Raw genomic sequence first — 19,799 nt, 5'->3', positions numbered from 1 at the left:
GCGGCGGATGCTACGAGCCATCCGAGCCAACCCAGTGCCGTTAACTTACCACGTGACTGTCCACCGTGTGCGTCACTATGCCCCTCCCGAAGGTCACTCAAGACTCTAACGGAACTGAATTGGCTTCAATGGTCCTTAACCTTCACCGTGACCGATCGTAAGGAGAAACGTAGTATAATGTAGAATTCCGCTCATTCGCCCATTCCACATTAAGTGCCCATTCACAAATTTGTAAGATCTGAGAAAATACGCACAGTACATTTCTATGTAAAACTGCTGACCGGACAAGCGCCCATCCCCCATTTTTTGTGATTATCTCCAAAGTTTGAATGGGCGCTTTTCCGGTAGTTTGCGGTAGTGCAGGGGTTCTCAGATATTTAGATTTCGAAGAATGCCCGATCGAACTCCTCCCCGCAGTCTTGGCATTGGTGCAATACAGCAGTGCGGAAGCCTACAGACCTTGTAAACAATCCTGCACATACTAGGAATTGTTGCAGTTACGCATCGACGGATGACTTAACGTTTTCGAAATGGTGCTTAAACTGGAAGAAAACTACCGAGGGGAGGGAACGGCTGACAAAATACAAAAGAAACCCTCAGGGCTACTCTTGGGAACCTCTTACTAGAAACCCAGAAGTTGCCCGAGGCATCCTACAGGGTTCCCCAAACTCACAAATTTCCCCGACCGTTCCTTCCTCTAAGTAAAGTGTTCTTCGAGTTTAATTCAGAAGATGTGAGCCATTCATTGACGCATATAACTACATGTCAAACGCTCCTCAGTATGGGCACTATTGTCTACAAGGTCAGTAAGCTACTGCACCACTTTATTGTGTCCCCGCTGAGACCAGAAGGGATTCAATTGGCTACAAATGAGGAGACGGCCTCAAGACCAAAATGTTTGAGGACCAATGTTTTAGTGTGTCACTCTTCACCGCAAGAGGCTCACCGTGCTTCGAGCAGCCTTGGGTCCAGTGGCGGGTACATAGCCCGCACCACGTCGTCCACCCGTGGGCCCACCTTCTGGGCCAGCTGGGCCAGTTCCACCATCTGGCGCTGCGACTGGGCAGGACGCCTCACCGAGCCCACCGAGACAGTCACCAGGCGCTCCGTCAGCTGGTGGCACGTCTTGAGCACCGCCAGGCAGTGGGGCACCAGGCCACTGGAGAGCGAGATGCTTTCAAATCACTGGATTCTTTGGTCCTCATTAGGCGAATGGGATTACTATACTCTCTTTTCCATATTACGAATTTTCTTTCCTTTATAAAGTGACGTCTTGTTAATACGAACGCCTCCGCTCCTGAAAAAGGAATTGTCCGTAATTTGAGTTGTCCATAATAATGAGGCGAAAAATGCCTGCATTTGCCCAGTCTGTCCCTGAAGACTTTTGCTTATGTAGCAAGCTATCCACACTGACTGGGTTTGTGTCAATGAGACAGGACTGTAGCCGAGTTCAATAATGCTTGTTTGTTCATGTGTATGGGCAGAACGTACTATGATGCAATTGCACATTGTACCATGAATACCACACGATTGTAAATTGATACACGATTACTGCACATACACTGAAATATAAGAGCAGTTAAAACCCGACTATAAAGCAGAGGCAATTCGTAACATATCAAATGTTCATGTGCCTTTATCGCTCTCCCGTGATAATGCTTTTTGGACGCTGCAGCTGATAAACTGGATACACAAATAAGTACTGTCCATCTGGCCCATTCCTTTTTCGTTTCTAACAATTGCCAACCGCTACGAGACAAGTTGAATTTGGGGGTTTTACGATCCAAACAAAGGAAGGGTATCATCTGGCATGCCCCAGCGGAGGACTGAGGGCGTGCCAGATGTTTTCAGACCTTGTCCGGGATACGAACCTGCCACCTGGGGATCCGTAAGCCGGCACTTTGCCTCGGAGTCATCGAGGCAGCCCATATTGATCCCTATGCCTAAGAGGGCCGCTGTAGTCACACATTCTAAAGTTCCCCTGAAAGGTTCTGCCGTCTGTTACGTCTTTGGGGAACCATAGCTGTTGTATTTGCACCACATCTTTTTTATTTATTACATATTTATTTTCAGATACTGTAGGGCCATGGGCCATTACAGGGAGATTGAAATACTAGTAGATATAGCATACATAATAGTTAGATCTCTGTTAACATAAATGTAAACACTTATTTCAAGGCAAGTCTAATGTATCATAGTTTGAAGACTGAAAAAGCACATACAAAAGAAAAAGAAACACTTTTTGAAGGCACGACCTAGAGCGTCACAATGCAAACTTCAAGAAAAAACTGAAGAACATTACAAAGGAAAGGAATATACATTGCTGGACATATACATGGGTCATAGCAAAGATTGTGGAAGCTTCATGTGCTTAAATATAAATAAAAATGTTGAAGCACATTTTCAAATGTAGACACATTTATAAAACTAACAATGTGTTCAGAAAGTTTGTTCCAGTCATTTAGCGTTTTAACAAAAAAATGTATTTAAACACATCAGTTCTGGGAAAATATGATTGTAATGCTTTATAATGATTTAAAGGAGCCAACCTATTGGCATCAAGTTTAAGATAAATATCAGAATGTATTTTTAGCTGAGCATGAAAAATCCGAAACAGAAACTTTAGGCATACTATTTTTCTTCTAATCCAAATGGCTCAAGCCTGAACGCGTTTAACATTTTCATAAGCGGGGAAGTCAACCTGTGATAAGATTGCATAAACAGCCTGTTCTTGCACTCTCTCTAGTTTGTTAATGTTGGTTTTAGCAAAGGGGCGTCCCAAACAACAGAGGCATACTGGAGTGTCGGCCGTATCAGAGTTTTGTACGCTGCAAGTCTTACTTCCGCATTGGCATCCTTAAGTTTGCGTCTCAACCCACATAATTTGCAGTACACTTTTGCACAGACATTTTTAATGTGAGATTGCTTTTTCAAATTTTGACTTATTGTTACTCCTACATACTTAAAGGTTTCTACTTTGGTCAGTTCCATATGTCCAATAATTGATACTGCATGAAAAGGGGATATGCTCTTATGTTCTTTTTATTACTGATGTCGGAGTATAATAGACAATTGCTGAAGTTACTTTGCATTTGCCAAAGAAGGCACCACTGGCTAATCTGATCCAGACAATGTTTTAACGTCGCTTGGTCGTCGGATGCCTTGAATGGCAAATAAACAAGACAGTCATGTGTGAACAGGTTAACTTCTATAGTTAGTTTCGCCTTGCAGGGGAAATTCCTAGTTTCGAAAGCTTCACTACGCCTCTTGTTAAGTGAAAACAAGTACAGCAGTTGTTGGGAAAGTTGATTCGTGTAACAAGAGGCGTACGTGGCATCGTCCACCCACTGCTCGTCTGCCAGGATCTTCTCGATGTCGGGGTGGAGTCTGACGTCGTCCAGCTCCATGTCGGCCGTCTCATTTTGGCTGTGGATCAGGTGAATGTCCGGCCTGGTACAAGGAGGAAAAGAACAAAGGACAGCTTGGAAACCTGTCCTTTCGGAACAGCTCTCATCCACAAAGAGTGGGAGGAGCCATGCCGCCAACACAGAAAGTGATAAAGGCTGCTTTTGTTGGTGCTGAAGACAAGTGTGGATGGATGGTTGAATGGATATATATCGTAGTGGCTAAACCTTTTGCATTGGTCGGTGGTTTGCGCCACCTGTCCTATAGTTACTGACAGGATGACAGGGCGTCTCTTTCAACTGCCTGTGATCCAAGATGCACTTGTTGCCTTTCACTGTGCTTCGACTGCACGTGCACGCTCAAAGCACACAAGACGCAGCAGCGTTATCGAAGGTGGGAATTGCTCACGCTGTTGTCGGGACAACTGAAGCACCTCCCTGCCGTTCTCATGCCGTCGGCAAGCATAGAAACAGTTACACCCCTAGGGGTGTAAAGGGGAGCTCTTCCGTCTCTCGTTAAATCGTCTATTTAAAGCAATATCAGGCTTCCCTAAAATTTTTCCACCAAATTTTTTTTTCTCCATTTTTTTATTACTAGCAAAACTCGGTGTTTCTGCCAGATCTAGCTGTTTACACCCTCCAGGAGGGCTGGACGAAGCCCTGTAGACTTCAAATCATATGTTGCCTAACTGTCACTATGGCATATGGCACACAATGTAGCCACCGTGTTTTCCGGACTATAAGTCGCACCCTTGAATAAGTCGCACATCCATATATTGAGTCTTTTTCACAGAAAAGTTTGTATGTAAGTCGCACCTTTTTGCACGGTTCATGTGATGAGTTTTTTTGTTCTGTGCACATTGGTATCGCGAAATCAGTTTCTCACAAACGGCTAGATTGCACGTGCTGTTTGATGTGCAACTCTGGACGTTTCGACTCACGAGAGATGCCCACACCACGGTGCTGTCTGGTGAGGGCAATTGAATGTTTCGCAGCAAAAGGCCGTAAAACGCACAAAATGAGAAGGCAGTCGGCATTATTCGAGCGTACACATGCTGAGCGAACGAATGTTTAACGGCTCAGACACTCGTGAACCAGGCTTTGGACAACTAGGCATGGTCTTGGCCAAGTCACAGAGACGACGCGAGCATCGACGCGCAGGCAGACAGATAAATCTTGGCACACTTCTTTGGGTACCGCTAAAAGATTGGCTTGGCTAGCTGCAATCCTTCCTTTTACATGTAGCAACACTGCTGGAGCATGGTGCTCATCAAGCGAAAACTAAAAAAGATGTAAGAAAATTTTCTGCAATGCGTGTATACCAGCCTCCTTACCTTTCAGTGTTATTGGACTGAAGCAAAATACAGAACCATGCCTGAATTAGGCAACGTCAATCACATGCTGTAAAAGATTTATTCCCACTGTCTTGCCCATCCACATAGAGCCGCTTCGGGGACACCGGAAAAATTTCTCACTTTCCGAGTCAGTTATGAAAAGTGTAGATAGACTAGAGCGTAGAGTAGAAGAGCAATGCAACAGCAGTGCCTCCTGGAAGGGGCAACACCACCTATGGCTACATAGTTACGGTGCTCTACAAAAGATGACGTGCAGCGCATAAAAAATCTTTCAGCCTTTCCAGTCTAGTGAAGAAGAAAGATCAGCGAAGGGGGGGATCGGTGGCCGAGTGGGCTAGCGCAAATCAGCTCGGAGCACGTGGAGCGAAAGCTTGTGCTGCAGAACCCAGGGATCCTGGGTTCATTCCTTACCCCTGCCAGTTTTGATCTGGATGAGCATCGTACCAGCATAGTCGTGTACCACTACTGCGTGGTGCATGTTAAGAACCACAGGCAAGCGGTTGTATTGCATTGGCTAAATTTCTCGTCTACACTGAATGACTCGTCGCATCTTTGAAATGGCTGACCAACTACATGCTGCCAAAATATCCCCACAAGCCCCAATTATTAAGATCAGCGAAGCTATATTTATTTATTTATTTATTTAGACATACTGCAGGCCTTGAACAGGCCCCTGCAGGTGTGGGGTACATACAAACAACAAAACTATACATATGAGAAACAAGAAACACATGGCAACCTTATCTATTGCTTATACATCGACATAAATACTTATGAACGCCATCAGCATAATAAACATTCCATAATCAATGCCTAATATACAATAAAAAAATTAAAAAGAAATGCACGTACAAACAGAAAGAAAGGAGAACAATCAAAAGTTGTGACTCTCAAGAGCAACATTGAAGTCGGGGGCAAAAAAGATGTCACGAGGGAGGGCGTTCCAATCCGTAATAGTGCGTGGAAAAAATGAATACTTAAAAATGTTAGTTCGAGCGAATATTGCTACTATGGTGGGATGACCTCAAGGACGACTTCTTGGACGACCTCAAGGACGACACCAAAAATGACGTCTAGGACGACCTCAAGGGCTACGCCTAGAGGATGACGCTTAAGACGACCTCAGGGACGACGTCTAGGACGACCTCAGGGACGACATTTAGGAGGACCTCAAGGATGGCTTCTAGGATGACCTCAAGGGCACCGTCTAGGATGACCTCGAGGACGACTTCTAGGATGACCTTGAGGACGACATTAGGATGACCTCAAGGATGTCTTCTAGGACGACCTCTCAGACAACCTCTCAGACAACCTGAGCGACGACGTCAAGGGTGACCTCGAGGACGACTTCTAGAACGACGCCTAGAGAAATTCGGCCTTTCCACTGTGGTGAAAACCAGAGTGGAAAGGCTGGAAAGATTGCCGCCGTCGCTCCAAAAAGGTGGTAGCTGTCCAGAGTTTTGTATCGAGATTTATTTGTCCACGGACACGAAACTGGGGAAACTAGCCCTTAACAGCTTCACTGTAAAAAATTGTGCCGCACCGTGAATTAAAAAAAAAAATGTGCATAAGACGCATTGTTGTATACGCCCCGTGTGAGAACTATAGGGGGCGCTTTGAAAAATGCACGTAGCGCCACTAGCAGAAGAGCTGGCGTTCGACAATGAGATGCGTTTAGCAGCCTGTGGCGCCTTTTCGCTTGCGAAGCTGTGGCGGTGGAAGCAGGGCCGTACCCAGAAAAAAATTTCGGGGGGGGGGGGGGGGGGGGGGGGGGGTTTTCGGGGACAACGGCGGCCATTTTGAAAGTGTCGATTGTCTTATTTTCGCCTATGAATCATGTGCATCGGTGGCATATAATGAAGAGTTACAGCAAACCGGAGAACCGGTCCCGGTTTGGTACCCGGTAGCCAACCGGCGCCACTGCGCGTGCGCAGAGGTGGAGATTAAAACCGGCTGGCTGCCAGTGCACCGACCAGGGCCGTACCCAGAAAAAAATTTCGGGGGGGGGGGGTCAGAACCCCCTAACCCCCCCCTTGGTTACGGCCCTGGGTGGAAGCACGCACGGACGGAACTTTGGCTTTTTGAGCTGATACATTGAAGGTGACATTGCATGAGGGCTAGGGCAGACCTAAGGTCGTTTTGCTGTTCTCTGCTTCTATATATCTCAGAAAATAAATTTGACACCTTCTATCAATCACACTGCATGCCGGCTTCTGACTAAAAACCTTCCCGGTTTCTAGAAGGTGCAATTACTGCACTCTTTCACAAAATCGACGCATAATTCTGAAATTAATCTACCCCAAATTCACTGAGTTCAGGGTGAAGAAAAAAAGAATCAAGACAATTTAAATCGTGATTCAAGCCATACCAATATGACTACAATTATTTTCCATGAAAACACCTTTTTCACAAAAATAATTTCCTCCAAAACTAATACCATAAATATGTGTTTGTTATTGTTTGCTTGTAACTTGATGCCGTCCATGTAAATGTATTTCGTTTTTAATACAAAAAAATATCATCAGGCAAATGAAAGTAGGGATGCCACGAACCACCCTAGGTTTGAATTCGAAAGGTTTCGATATTTTCGAACCGAACTGATGTTCGATTTCGAAAAGTTTCGATATTTTCGACAGTAGGGAGGTTCAAATTCGAAAAATTTGCAACTTTCCAAAATTGTGGGGTTTCGAATTCGAAAAGTTTGAAGCTTTCACGGTTTCTAAAAGTTTGGGTTCAATTATTTCGAATATTTGTTTACTTGAGGTTCACTCAATTCGAATATTTCGAACTTCCCTAATTTGAAATTCGAAAGATTCGAATTTCTTTGGATCTAAATTTCGAAAAATTCAAACGTTTCGAATTTTTAAAGACATAAAGTTCGATAAATTCGAAGATTTTGAATTTCTTTCTACATAAAGTTCGAAAAGTTAGAAGGTTTCGATTCTTTTTTAAGCCTAAATTCGAAAAAAAAAAAAGAAAACTTCGAAGGTTTTCAATTTTTTTTAAGTCTAAGTGCGCAAAGTTTGAAGTCCGGTTTTCATGTTCCGCCACAGTTTGCTTCAAATAACGTTTTCACGCCTCACTGGTTTGCACGAAATCAGGTTTAGAAAAGTTTGGGTGTGATATTTAGACTGCGCGAAGTTGGTCAGGCAATTAAATGAGACGACGAGTGCCCCGGATGTGCTGGAATATTTGACAGTGCAGTGACGTGTAACAATAGATCAGCAATTGTGACCACCAGCCCGGGGTGGTCATTAACGTGCATTACGAAGTAGTGATCCTACGAACGCACTGTTTAACGATACTCATCCAGTTCGAAACGGCCAGGGGCAGGCAGGTGGTTGAGGTTCAGAAAAACCTTGAAGTGATCTGGCAAACTGCCCCTCTACCCCCTTGCACTCTGGTAGTAATCCGATCGAACGCCGCCCGAGTGACGCTGGCATATAGTAAGTTTAGTTTGTACATGATGCAAAATCCTGAGACTGGGAATGAAATTTGAAAGAAAAAGTGTAAGAAGACAGAAAAAAGGGGACAGGACAACGTCCCAAACTCAACTTAGCTGAAAACTCAGCTCGGGACAACGTCTCAAACTCAGCTCAGCTGAGTTTGAGACGTTGTCCTGTCCCCTTTTTTCTTTCTTCTTACACTATATCTTGTGAATTTCATTCCCAGTCTCGGGATTTTGCATCATGATCAACATACACCAGCTCGCCTGCACCTTGAGAATTTTTTTGTTTGTAATTGCTTTGGAGGTTTATTTTCTGGGGCGGAAGAAACGCCGAGCAAAAAGCACAGAAGCTGACGCAACTTGAGGTCGAGGGGCGTTCTACCATACCAGTGGCGTCCGAAGAGGAAAAACGGGGGGGGAAGGAAGGGGGGGAGCTCCAGTCTCTCCCCCCTTCCCCCCCTCCCAGATATTTCGGACTGTTAAAGAAAACAATACGGGGAAAGAGGGCATGGTCGAGCTTATTTTCATCTGAAATTCTTTATGCCTATGTATAGCTACTGCCGCTCTTCACTGCATAAAAGATTGTGTAGATAGTCATTGTTAAGGCCGATTCTGACATGCAGCGAAGCGCTGATGTAACGCTGCTCATGTGCCGTCAGGTGCTTATCGTATGCCATGAGCAACAGTTTTGACGGTGCGATACAAAGTTGGTGAACGCTCCCATCAGCACGTGCTTAGCATGAGGTCAGCGATGGGCTTGTAGTGCTCCGCTGCATGTGTGAACAGTCCTTTAGAAACTCGTTATCAGGAGGCACTACTCGTCACATGCTCGGTGGCTCGAAAGTTCAAAGCTATGTCTTTTCGACCTAAATAACAGTGCCATTGGTGAAAAACAATCAATAAATAAACATAACAATAAATGCAAAAATAAAAAGCTGGAGAAAAACAAAAACTATCAAGAACCCGCCGGAAGTGTTGTATTCTTGCATATTCAGAGGCCCAGAACTATGAAACAAGTTTCTCCTACCAAAATGTGTACAGGCCAAAAGAAACACATCCCTAAAACGTAAAATGAGAAAAAGAAAAAAAAAATTTTTATGACGCACTGAACTTGAACAATTTTAGAAATCTTTCCCCATGAGTTAATTTATTCCTCAACGTGAAAAAAAACCCAAGAAATACATTATTTTGTATTCTGCAGATGGTAATGATATGTACTGTCTCTGGTGTTAATTTAAATGCGATACCCCAAACAATGTAGGCGAAAAAAATTACAAAGTTTAGGGCATAATTATTCGTAGGTACATGTTTGGATATTTATTCGAAATTCGTCTTGAACAACAATAATCATATCTTAAGACGACACTCACCTAGGCTATATATAGATCATTCTTAGAAAGTTTAACATCTCTACCATAAATAGCTTCGGCTATAGCGTGCTTCAAATATGGCACAAACGACAATTGTCAAAAACCAGTCGTCCTTTCCTCGCTCCTTTGGGAATCTATTTTTCTAAAACCAAGCATGCCAGATGATTGAAATAAACGGCATTGTCTTTTGCAAGGAATGACCACCCCATGCAAAATTGCGAAAAAAAAAATTACGACTGTACCACACTGCTTGAATCCAAATGAAACCACCCGCCGGTCTTTCGAAGTTCGACGAACTTCGAACTTTTACCTTAAAAGTTCAAAGTTCGTCGAACTTTTGACTTTTCAGGAATCAAGAGTTCGACAATTTTCAAATTCTTTAGATTAATAAGTTCGAAATTTCGAAAATTATTGAATTTCTTAGCGTAGGAAGTTCGAAAGTTCAAAAAGCTTCGAACTTTTCAGTGCAAGAGGTTCGAAAGTTTGAAAACATCGAATTTTTTAGTCTATCAAGTTCGAAAGTTCGACAAGCATCGAATTTTGCAGCGTAATAAGTTCGAAAATTCGAAAAGCGTAGAACTTCTTAGTTTAATAAGTTCGAAAATTCGACTTCCGTCGAATTTCTCGATATGGAAAGTTAGAAAATTCGAAATCTTTAGAACCTTTCGAACCGCTTGATTCAATCATTGAAACTTCGATTCGAAAAAAGTTTGCGGCATCCCTAAATGAAAGTGTATAGCACGATGAAATGCTGTGCACTTCTGCGCTAATCGGAGAGGTGAGCTTGTAGCTATTTTTCACTTCTTTCGTTAAGTATGTGGCGTCTCATGCAAGCATATCATAATGCGCATGAAACGAACAAAAACTTGTATGCGTGCGCACACACACACAGACAGAAAAAGAGAGTGACTGAGCAAGACAGGAACATACAGATCTGATTGTACATGTCAGTATATATGTGTTTTGTCTTACACAAGCTTGCCCGCTTTTTTATAAAATTATATCACCACCTTGCGCACTTTAACACCAAAGGAAAAAGTTACTTTCGTTAAACAACTCGCGAACTGTGATCGAGTTCAAAGGCCATACTTTACGTCATTGAATAGATATATATTTTCTTTCCCTTTTCACTTTTGGTGCAACTGAGACCTTTGATTTTTGCTTTTCACTTTTGGTGTGCGACTGAGACCTTTAATAGTGCTGCATTTAATTACATTATTATCATAATCAGACCTTTAATACTTTGTTTGGAACCGGCCTCAGAAGCAATGGCAACAGCGGCACCGAGTGCAAGAAGCTGAGAAAACAATCTGGAGGGAACAAGCTGTTTCCTAAAATATTTTTGTAAAAACTCAGATATATTTTTTTGTTTTTGTTTTGCTGAAGTATTGCAGCAAATAAGGCTTTCTCGAAGTTGTCTCCCTCTCTCCCCAACGCTGACAAACAAAGGACACTGCCGGGTTTTCGTCAAAACGTGCACTCTAATGCTAACGCATTAAAACGCAGAGCGCAAAGCGGCAGTGTAGAATATGTCAGCGGCACTGACACAGTCAGTCATGATCGGGAGGCCAAATTTCTGGCATCGTACGGCACAGGTCTACCATTGTCACTGTCCCACAAATCATCGCCCAGTTGAAAAACTATGAAACTTTGTTTCCACGAGACATGACGCATAACCATTGGAGCACTTGACGATGCAGCAGTTCATCAAACCAGCGCAACTGCACCGCTCGGACTTCAATGTGTACCAATGTATGCGGCATGCATGGTTTCGTTTCGCTGGGGTTCTCACCGCCTACCTTCGGTAACAGCCGCGCAACAACACGCCGGTCGCATCACACAGAGTGTATAACCCACATCAAGAAAACTTTTTGAAAAACACTGCGACTTATACATTGGAAAATAAGGTATATCTTAAAATTTAGCTGCATATTATGCTTGTCCTTAACACTCCCATTCTAGCCTCAAAACTTGGCTGATTCACTAATATCTATTTTGTTTTCAATCCTTGCAAAACTGCAAGCATATGTGCAACATCTTGTAGCAGTTATACCTACTCAAACTCACTGGCTTTGTAGACTGCGAAACGAGATGAGGGCCAACAAACTGAGAAATTTACAATATGAAAAGCATGTATGGAAAACATTACGGTGAATAATTTCCATGCAGTGATATGCTCCCACATACAGCTGCGGCATCAAATCAGAATGACTAGCCCTTCTATGCAAATGTGCCAGATATACCTGAGAAATGAACTGAAAGTCATCAGATATAAAAAGATGCACCTTGTGTGTTGTATAGGTTCGTATAAAGGTCCAAAATAACTGAAGTTTCAATGCTTGATGTGGTGAAGAACAAAATCGAAAAGCAAAAACTAGGGTGAATTCGAAGAGCATGATCAGAAGCGAGGTCAAATTGACAATATTTATACAGCAGCTTCCACTATTTTAGAGTAAGCGCACACATATTACACTGTAAACCCTCATGCTATAGTAAAAAAAAAAAAAATTGAACGTTTAGTGATTTATACAGCGTAAGGTTGGTCTGCCAGAACGGGGCACACTGGTTTACACTGTAGATGAGCAATTTTGCCAGTGTAGTACGACTGTTAACCTGGGATCTTTATTGTACTCACGCAGTAGTGATACACAACCGCACGCCGGTACGATGCTCATTCAGATCGAAACGGGCAGGGGTGGGGCTCAAACCCAGGATCCCTGGCTTCTGCAGCGCGAGCTTTCGCTCCACATGCATCGAGCTGGGTGTGCGTCATGTTATTATCAATGAAGGTTTAATGCCTACATATCTACGAAACCTAAACTTGTCCTTTTTCCTGAAACTAGACAAGCCTTGTAAATAATCCCAGAAGTCCGCAGGCTAGGTATAGCTTTCTACCTAGAGAGAACAAGTACCTCTAGGAACAAATCCACAACTTTTCTGCTTATCTATGAATATTGAGCACATTTTTTCTAGCCATTTATAGATGTCAGCAAAAAACATTCATAGGATATGTATGCACGTCTTACAGTTTACCGAGTATGCTCACCGGGAGTCCTGGAGCTGTCTGCTCAAGTGGTCCTTGTTAGAGCAGTACCGGTGGCGGCAGACGACGATTAGAGCCACAAGGGAGCTGACAAAAACCACTGCCAAAACACTAATGGCAACCGCTACCACGGCATCCATGCTTGGTTGGCCGGGCCCATTCAAGCCTGCCTGCATGTAACCAACAAAGGCCCCGGCACTTCAATCCTGAGAGCTTGGGAAAAACAGGGATCATAATATAGCAGTTATAATAATTTTGTTCTAAAGAAATCTATATATTAAGACTGTATGTGTGGTTGTTCTTTTTCTTTTCTTATTGCCAGTCTTGGGAGTTTACTATGGAGTTAGTTTACCAGCTCCTGCACTTCTTTTTAATTTTCATCGTAAATTTATACATACACCACAAATGTTAGGCCCCTTTAAGCCAAACAAGGCCTTAAATGGTTAGGGACAAGATGAAGCAACAGCTGATTACAATTAATCAAAATGATTACAACATGTGCAAATTATATTAAAGTTATCACTATGTGACACTTTTCATTTGAACAATAAAATCGACTGTAGAATTATGGTGACACACATCAAGGGTTCCACATTTTCTAAGTTAATTTTGAAAAAAAAAAAAAAAAACTGAGCATGAGGCCATCCAAAGCGAAACAGGAACTTGCTAAAAATAAATAAAATTATCAATAGGCTGTTGCCATACTTTTGTAACTTAATTACTTTTAGCCTCGGTAGTCGCTGAATTCAAGTTACGAACAATTTTTGTTTTCTCTTGTAAGGCGAAAATTCACTCAGGGTCCGTCTCATTGCCCTTTTGCCAAATTGTGGTGCTCTGAAAGTGCCAACACAGAGCCAGGGACATGGCACTAGACATAGAGCTGACATTAAGGCAACATAGAACTGACATAGAGCTGACATAGAGTGACATAGAACTGACACAGAGGTTGGACATAGAACTGACAAACAGCCATAGTCGCAGCAGCCGGCCACCGAGGGGCACAAAAGACGCCCCACATATAATGAGAGCCTTTCACGGTCAGAATAAAGGGGATGATTCGACTGTGATTTGTACAGTATCTCATCACGACTTACGATGGCCACCTCCGGAATAATTAAGTTTGAGCCTCCATTAGAATGTTTCGGTGCCTACCATAGTAATCATTTTTATTTTGAACAATCTTGATGGTGTTGCAAAATAACAAAACAACCGACTCTCATCATTTTTAGAACTCAGTTCCTATATCATACCACTAACAAAGTGTGTGAAAAAAAAAGTAACGAATGTAAGACGCCATGTACCCAATCTTGAAAATGCAGACAAGGGGAATGGTCAAAGATATTTCAACGTAGAAAAGATGGTAATACATATCACTGAGGTTGGGTAGCTACAAAAGGAAAGTCATTTTAAAATAAATGCATTACTTTTTGAAAGTAGTGCATGACTAATTAATTACTTTTTACGTGCTAATAATTGTAATTTTGATTAACTAATTTTGAAGCAAAATAGTTGTAATTAAATCACATCTCAGAAGTAATTTACCCAAAAATGATTCCGCTCTTCATCAAACAGGGGCGGATTAATGGATCAGGCCTGGCAGCAGCGGTAGGCATTTCACTGGCAGAGGAGGGAGTCTGCTGAGATATGACCTCACGGCCGAAATGTTTCCCAAATCTATTTTGTTGACTCAATATTTGCTATGTCCCCAAAAAACTAAACTTTTAGCTGATGTATATTAATAATTTTATTTTTAAAAAGTTGCCCTTACAGAGCTTGGGAAAGGAGGGGGGGGGGGAGGGGGGGTCGCCTTCCCCCCCTTGTTCTAAATCTGCCCCGGCCATCAAATACTGTTGCCACATCAAAATGGAATTAATGTGTAGAACATATTTTCAAAACAAAAACTTTTCTGTAGCTTTAAAAATGTGCTCGTGCAGTACTATTCTGAAATACTTTTGTCACATATTTCTGAGCTCTATTATAAATAAGAAAAAAATATGTATTTCAGCATTACTTTCTTGCCTACTGTGGCAAATATATCAGTATTTTAGTTCTCAATTTTTTTTTTTTATTTTTAGGAGATTGATGCCCTAAACGTTTTACAAACAATAGTGCTTTGGTAGTTTTTTTTTGTTCATCCAAAGTTCCAGACAGAATAAGCTTACTTAGCTTGTGCCAGCTCACAATGTCAAATATTGGTTGGGCTTTCAAGGCAATAGTCATTATTATGAATTCATACTGTAACAATTATAATCTTTATTCTAGTCCCAGTTGCGCTGTTTTTCATTGTGAACTCTTACCAACTCGGCCAAACCTCCATTCTAATAAATTATACTAACAGCAGTAATGGAAGCAGCACTTGAACCTTCTATAGCAGGTTCTGTAGCATTCAAAATTCTGGTATGGAGCAGCTGCTAACACTTTGGAGCAGATGGTCACAATATTCACAGGTACAGGTGCAAGTTCAGCCTCCAGAATGCTTATGCAAATAACATCCGAAGGCAAATGAAACAAAAAAAAAAAAAAAAGAACAAGTGATGGCATATCTAAATGAGTTTGCCTGTGATAACGATTGCCAGTTCCTATTTAATACTGGAGTGTATTACTTATCACATTTTGTGCTAAAAATAAATTGGATGCAAATGGAACAGATAGCCTTCCTTTTTTTAAATAAGGCCCTGGTCAAAGAGGGGCCCATTTAAGATGGGTACTAAAAATGGTTGAAAAATAAATCATAGCCCAATCCTTCAGTTGTGATAAAGCCTCCCTCCCACTTGTTCTACGCTGGGTAGTTTAATTGGCCTGTAAATATAATTTCTGGAAAATGCCTGCAAAAACCAGCATATCCACTCATGGGTGTACCAACTGGGGGGGCAAGGGGGGTGCTTGCCCCCCCAGTTCTGAGAGTGGGGGGGCAAGGCATGTGTTTTGCCCCCCCTGAAACTGCCACCACTGGGCAGGGCAAACACTGGTCGGCACCGCCCCCGGGTCCGGGGGGGGGGGGGGGGGGGGGGGGAGGGGTCTGGTTTGCCCCCCTTCCCCCACTCAAAAACAAGTTGGTACGCCGCTGTATCCGCTGCACCAATAAAAACGTGTACGGCAAGTTTTATGAGCCTGCCAAACTCAAAACTCTAATATCATAAACTACAAAAACGACCACTGAAACATATTATGAAAGCCTACACTTGTGCTTTAAATGTGACACTGCTCTTCAGCAGCGCTGGAACTAGAGTTAAATCAAAGTTTGCTGCTTGTTTATTCGACAGCTGAACAAGAGCTACCGTATTTATTCAAATATAGAAACCCGTGTTTGTTTGTTTTTTATCTTTTTTTTTTTTCGACAGTTTTCTTTTTAATTATAATTAGATATTAACTGCAATTGAGAGAAAGAAGGTCGGTCTGTTATAATCCTGAGAATGAATTCCGTGCCTATTGCGCTAACCCTCCAACAGGTCAGTCATTGCTCCTAGCACTCTGGTGCAAAGCGGTGGAGCCCGACGTATGCACGCTCATGCGTGGTGAGATGTTGCGAAGGTTGACAGGTGCAACGCAAGTGCCACGGCACTCAGCGGTCATGGCACGAAGGCATGTGGCGGACGTGATGATCGAGTGATTTCACCAGGAGCACAAGATCCTGGTTCTGCCTTATCACAGTATACCACCAGCCTAGTATTTTGCAAAGTTTTCTCAATACTTTTAGTTTCTGAGCTCACAGACGATGTTGACGATCAACCGGCCAGCGCATCAACCGGCCAGAACGATTGGCGAACAATCTATACTTCATTTCAGCTGAAGTTGACGCTACAGCCAATGGGACCAATTAAACAGCACAAAAGCGTAACATCATGGCATTCATCTCTCTGTACCCGTGTTTTTTCATCGGCTAAACCAATTGGATGCAGTGAATGTTCCATGACTCGCGCTTTTAATATGTGTGTTTGAGGTTGTATGCGTTCGGTCTTTCGATTGTGCTCAGACCTAAAATGAAAAAAAATTATAAGGCGAGTAGAGACGCCATGAAATATATTAATACCTTTTTTTTTTTCTTCTACTTTTCCAAAAATTAGGGCCGACCAATATTAAATTATTTTTATATTTTGCTTTAAGCCCATCCTGGCACAGTGAAAATGACGCTTTGGCACAAGATGTAGCAGATTTTCGTTCATGGCGCAATTTGGTGCAAATTAGAGCACTATATAGCTCCTACGGAGCAGAGTAGCGCAATCCTTTGAACCCCGTGTTTTGCCGACAACATGGCCGACAGAGCGGCTCGGCGCGAGTCACGTGGTACTCAGGGTTCCAGGAGGCGGCCCGCCCTATGGGAGAATACATGGAGATCGACACAACACGGCTGATTAAAAAATGAACGGCGAGTTCACACTTTTCAAAACTAGTCTGTCGTGAAGTTAGTAAAGCACTAAACAATTTATCAAAGTTTTAATAATATCGGATGCGTGTGCGAATTTTGAGAAGGCAATATCCAAGGCAATGGCGTTTGAAGCAGACGATTTTTGCTCGCAGGGGAGATGGGATTTTCGGGTTGGCTGGAGCGGGTCACGTGAATGGTGTGACGTCGCCGTGTCGTCTGCTGCATGATGCCGCTCAGGCAATTTTTTAAAAAAACTCACGTCCTTGCGGGGCACAAAACTTAGCGCAAATTATTCTAAAATGTTCCATTATTATGTCAAAAACAATTGCCATTCCGTACATCGCCACAATACTGAAGAAACAACGATTTTCTCACGTTCTCCATGCATTTCTGACCGCAGTTGGAACCTCCGGGCGTTCGCCGCTAGTCGCCGAGAGGCGGCGTTCTAGATTGAGCTACTCTGCTCCGAAGGAGCTATATAGTGCTCTAGTGCAAATGACACAGCACTTCCATCACTGTAACAGATTATAACTTTTTATTTCGAGATTGCGAAATTGATAACTTTAACTTTTTTTTTAACTCGGGTTTTTCTTTTTTTAGTAACGCGCTGCTTTATTAGCTAGAATTAAAAAAAAAAAATCTGTTGCTTGACAGCAATTGTATGTTGAGATACTTCATTGCAAACAATGATATTCTATTAAACACTTCAAATTATTTGGGAATGATGTCGAAAGGAAGGCAATTAATCACATCTTAAACAAATGAAGTGCTAAAATGCAAACAAAACATGCAATGGAGGCTTCGTCTGTCCAAAGTTTTGGAACTTCAAACATTGTATTTGAAAACGGCTACTTAGTGCATTGCACTTTCGCGATCGTGTCGTCGGATACCTCTGGAGTTAGTATGTAACCAGCCTGCTTGCACGCTTTGGCCCTTTCCTATTGGTGTGGAATCTTTGATTTTACCACCAGAATCAACCCCAATGCGTCTCGACTACGCCTTTTCTTTCAACTTCCTAGACAGCGTTTGCGATGGCCACAGCCGCTTTCTACGCTGTAAAGACCCGGTACAATAACGAGGATCTTCGAGAATTCCATCCGTCGTTCGTTGAACTTTTGACCGTATTAACCGATTGGTGCAGCACGCAGCGGCTGTTCAAAGAAACTTAAAAAAAACTTCCAATCAACGCATCAGATCCGACAAGCGACATTGGCAACCCCCAAAACGCGTCGGGGAAAGCCGACGGAAGAAAACAACCAGTATCGCACGCCAAGCGAGCGCCATCAGAAAAAGCGAATCCTGGAAAGTTATTTCACCTGTTCGACAGGACAGCGCTGGACAGGAGTACAACCGATGCGCTCGGTTAGAATCCAACTATGGTCGCTGTGGTCTTCTTCGCCCAGCGTGCAAACAACTGCAAGAATTACAACAAAAAAGTGAAGGTCATTTACTCACGGCAATCAATGCGCAGCTCGATTCAAGCTAGATGGGAGCGATCGAAGGAAACCACCGAACTCGAAAACTTGTTGCGACCGGTGCGCCCGCGTCAGGCCCGCGCTGTGGGGAAAATAAAAGTTGGTTGTCACATTGTAGAGGCCGAAAGAGACCGCGGATTGCTCCCTGTGGGTCCTTGGCACTGGGCAGACACGAGTGAACGGTTTGGAACTTAGTTGGGAGTTCATTCACTTCGCTTTTTGCACAACAACAATTAGAAGCGGGCGAGGAACGTTCGGTTGCCCCACACCCCCCGAAACTGGAATCACGCTTTCGCTTCACACTGCTCGCTCTGAGCGCTGCCATCGCCGCGTGAGAAAGCGAAAGTGGAATATTTGTGGCCTGGTGCGTCCAATACGTGGAACGCTGGAGGAGCGAGACGGAGACATATTCGATGATGTTCCGAGCGCATTTTCAACAGCCTCGCGCCACGAGCGCCCGTGCAGTTCACCTCTTTATTTTATACCGCGCGTGTGAGCAACGATGGCGCTAGCTTTTGTGTAGCAATCTAGGTAGCAATCTTAGCATCCTCTCACGCCAAACCTGCCAAACTGAATTACCACAGAAAGAGACTGGACAGGCGGAACTCGTAAAAAATAAAAATATGGAAGAAGTCACGACGGCCAAAAAAATGTCAGCTAAAATAAGTAATGAATAAATTTTAGGTCATTTCTTTTTGTCGTAACCTAGCGATTGCCGTGATCCATAAAGTTATCCCGGCGGCATGCGGCCCTTTTTACTTTGTTCTCAGTTGTTGGGAAAGCACCCTGTATTAGAGGACTGCACGGGCCCGGGTCAGCCCGAAAGCCCGGGCCCGGCCCGGGCCTGGCCCGGCCTGCGGGCCGGGCTCGGGCCGGGTAGCACGTATTTTCTCGGGCCCGGGCCAGTCTCGGGCTTGAACAAAAAAGTTCTCGGGCCGCGCCGGCCCGGGCCGGCCCGGGCCGTGCTTGGGCAATCTTGTGCCGTAAATCATAAATTGTTGTTGATATTCATGTTGAATATCTTGCTATCATGTTGATAGCAAGAAGTTTGATCATTAATCTTTTAGGTTCATTGAATACACAAAAAAAAGCGAAGTGCAAATTCACTACAGCGTCGTTAAAAATAGTAACTAAAAGTCGTTTTGAAGCTAGAAAGCCTTCAAGCTTTTTTCCGTGTGGGCGAGGGTTCAGTGTTATAAATTTTAAATAAAATAAAGTCCCAGTCATATGCTTGTCAACCTGTCTGATTCATCGCTCTCAAAAATATCTAGTTCACTATTAGGAAGATTTAGAAAAACGTACACAAGCGCTTTGGGTACCGTAAAAATAGCGTTGTGA

General features: G+C 43.2%; 1 protein-coding gene across 1 annotated transcript; it reads right to left on the bottom strand.

The window, feature by feature from the left end:
- Window positions 1–942: 942 nt before the first annotated feature.
- Window positions 943–18,737, bottom strand: LOC8040087 (transmembrane protein 98). Its single transcript, XM_042294194.1, has 4 exons — window positions 18,442–18,737; window positions 12,624–12,790; window positions 3,331–3,450; window positions 943–1,159 (listed from the first exon to the last, which is right to left on the bottom strand). Exons 2-4 carry the CDS (start codon window positions 12,758–12,760, stop codon window positions 943–945), a joined length of 474 nt encoding a protein of 157 aa, XP_042150128.1. The 5' UTR covers window positions 12,761–12,790; window positions 18,442–18,737.
- Window positions 18,738–19,799: the final 1,062 nt, after the last annotated feature.

The sequence above is a fragment of the Ixodes scapularis genome, unplaced genomic scaffold, assembly GCF_016920785.2.
Source record: "Ixodes scapularis isolate PalLabHiFi unplaced genomic scaffold, ASM1692078v2 PGA_scaffold5__190_contigs__length_132052651, whole genome shotgun sequence".
Lineage (NCBI taxonomy): Eukaryota > Metazoa > Arthropoda > Arachnida > Ixodida > Ixodidae > Ixodes > Ixodes scapularis.
The sequence above is the reverse complement of the archived record's forward strand: the minus strand, read 5'-3'. Positions and strand labels throughout refer to the sequence as shown.

Excerpts from the sequence above, each read along its gene's own strand:
- LOC8040087 (XM_042294194.1), bottom strand. The coding sequence starts at position 12,760 with ATGGATGCCGTGGTAGCGGTTGCCATTAGTGTTTTGGCAGTGGTTTTT. Across the intron at positions 3,451-12,623 it reads AGACAGCTCCAGGACTCCCG|GCCGGACATTCACCTGATCC; the intron begins GTGAGCATACTC and ends TCCTTGTACCAG. Across the intron at positions 1,160-3,330 it reads CAGTGGGTGGACGATGCCAC|TGGCCTGGTGCCCCACTGCC; the intron begins GTACGCCTCTTG and ends CTCGCTCTCCAG.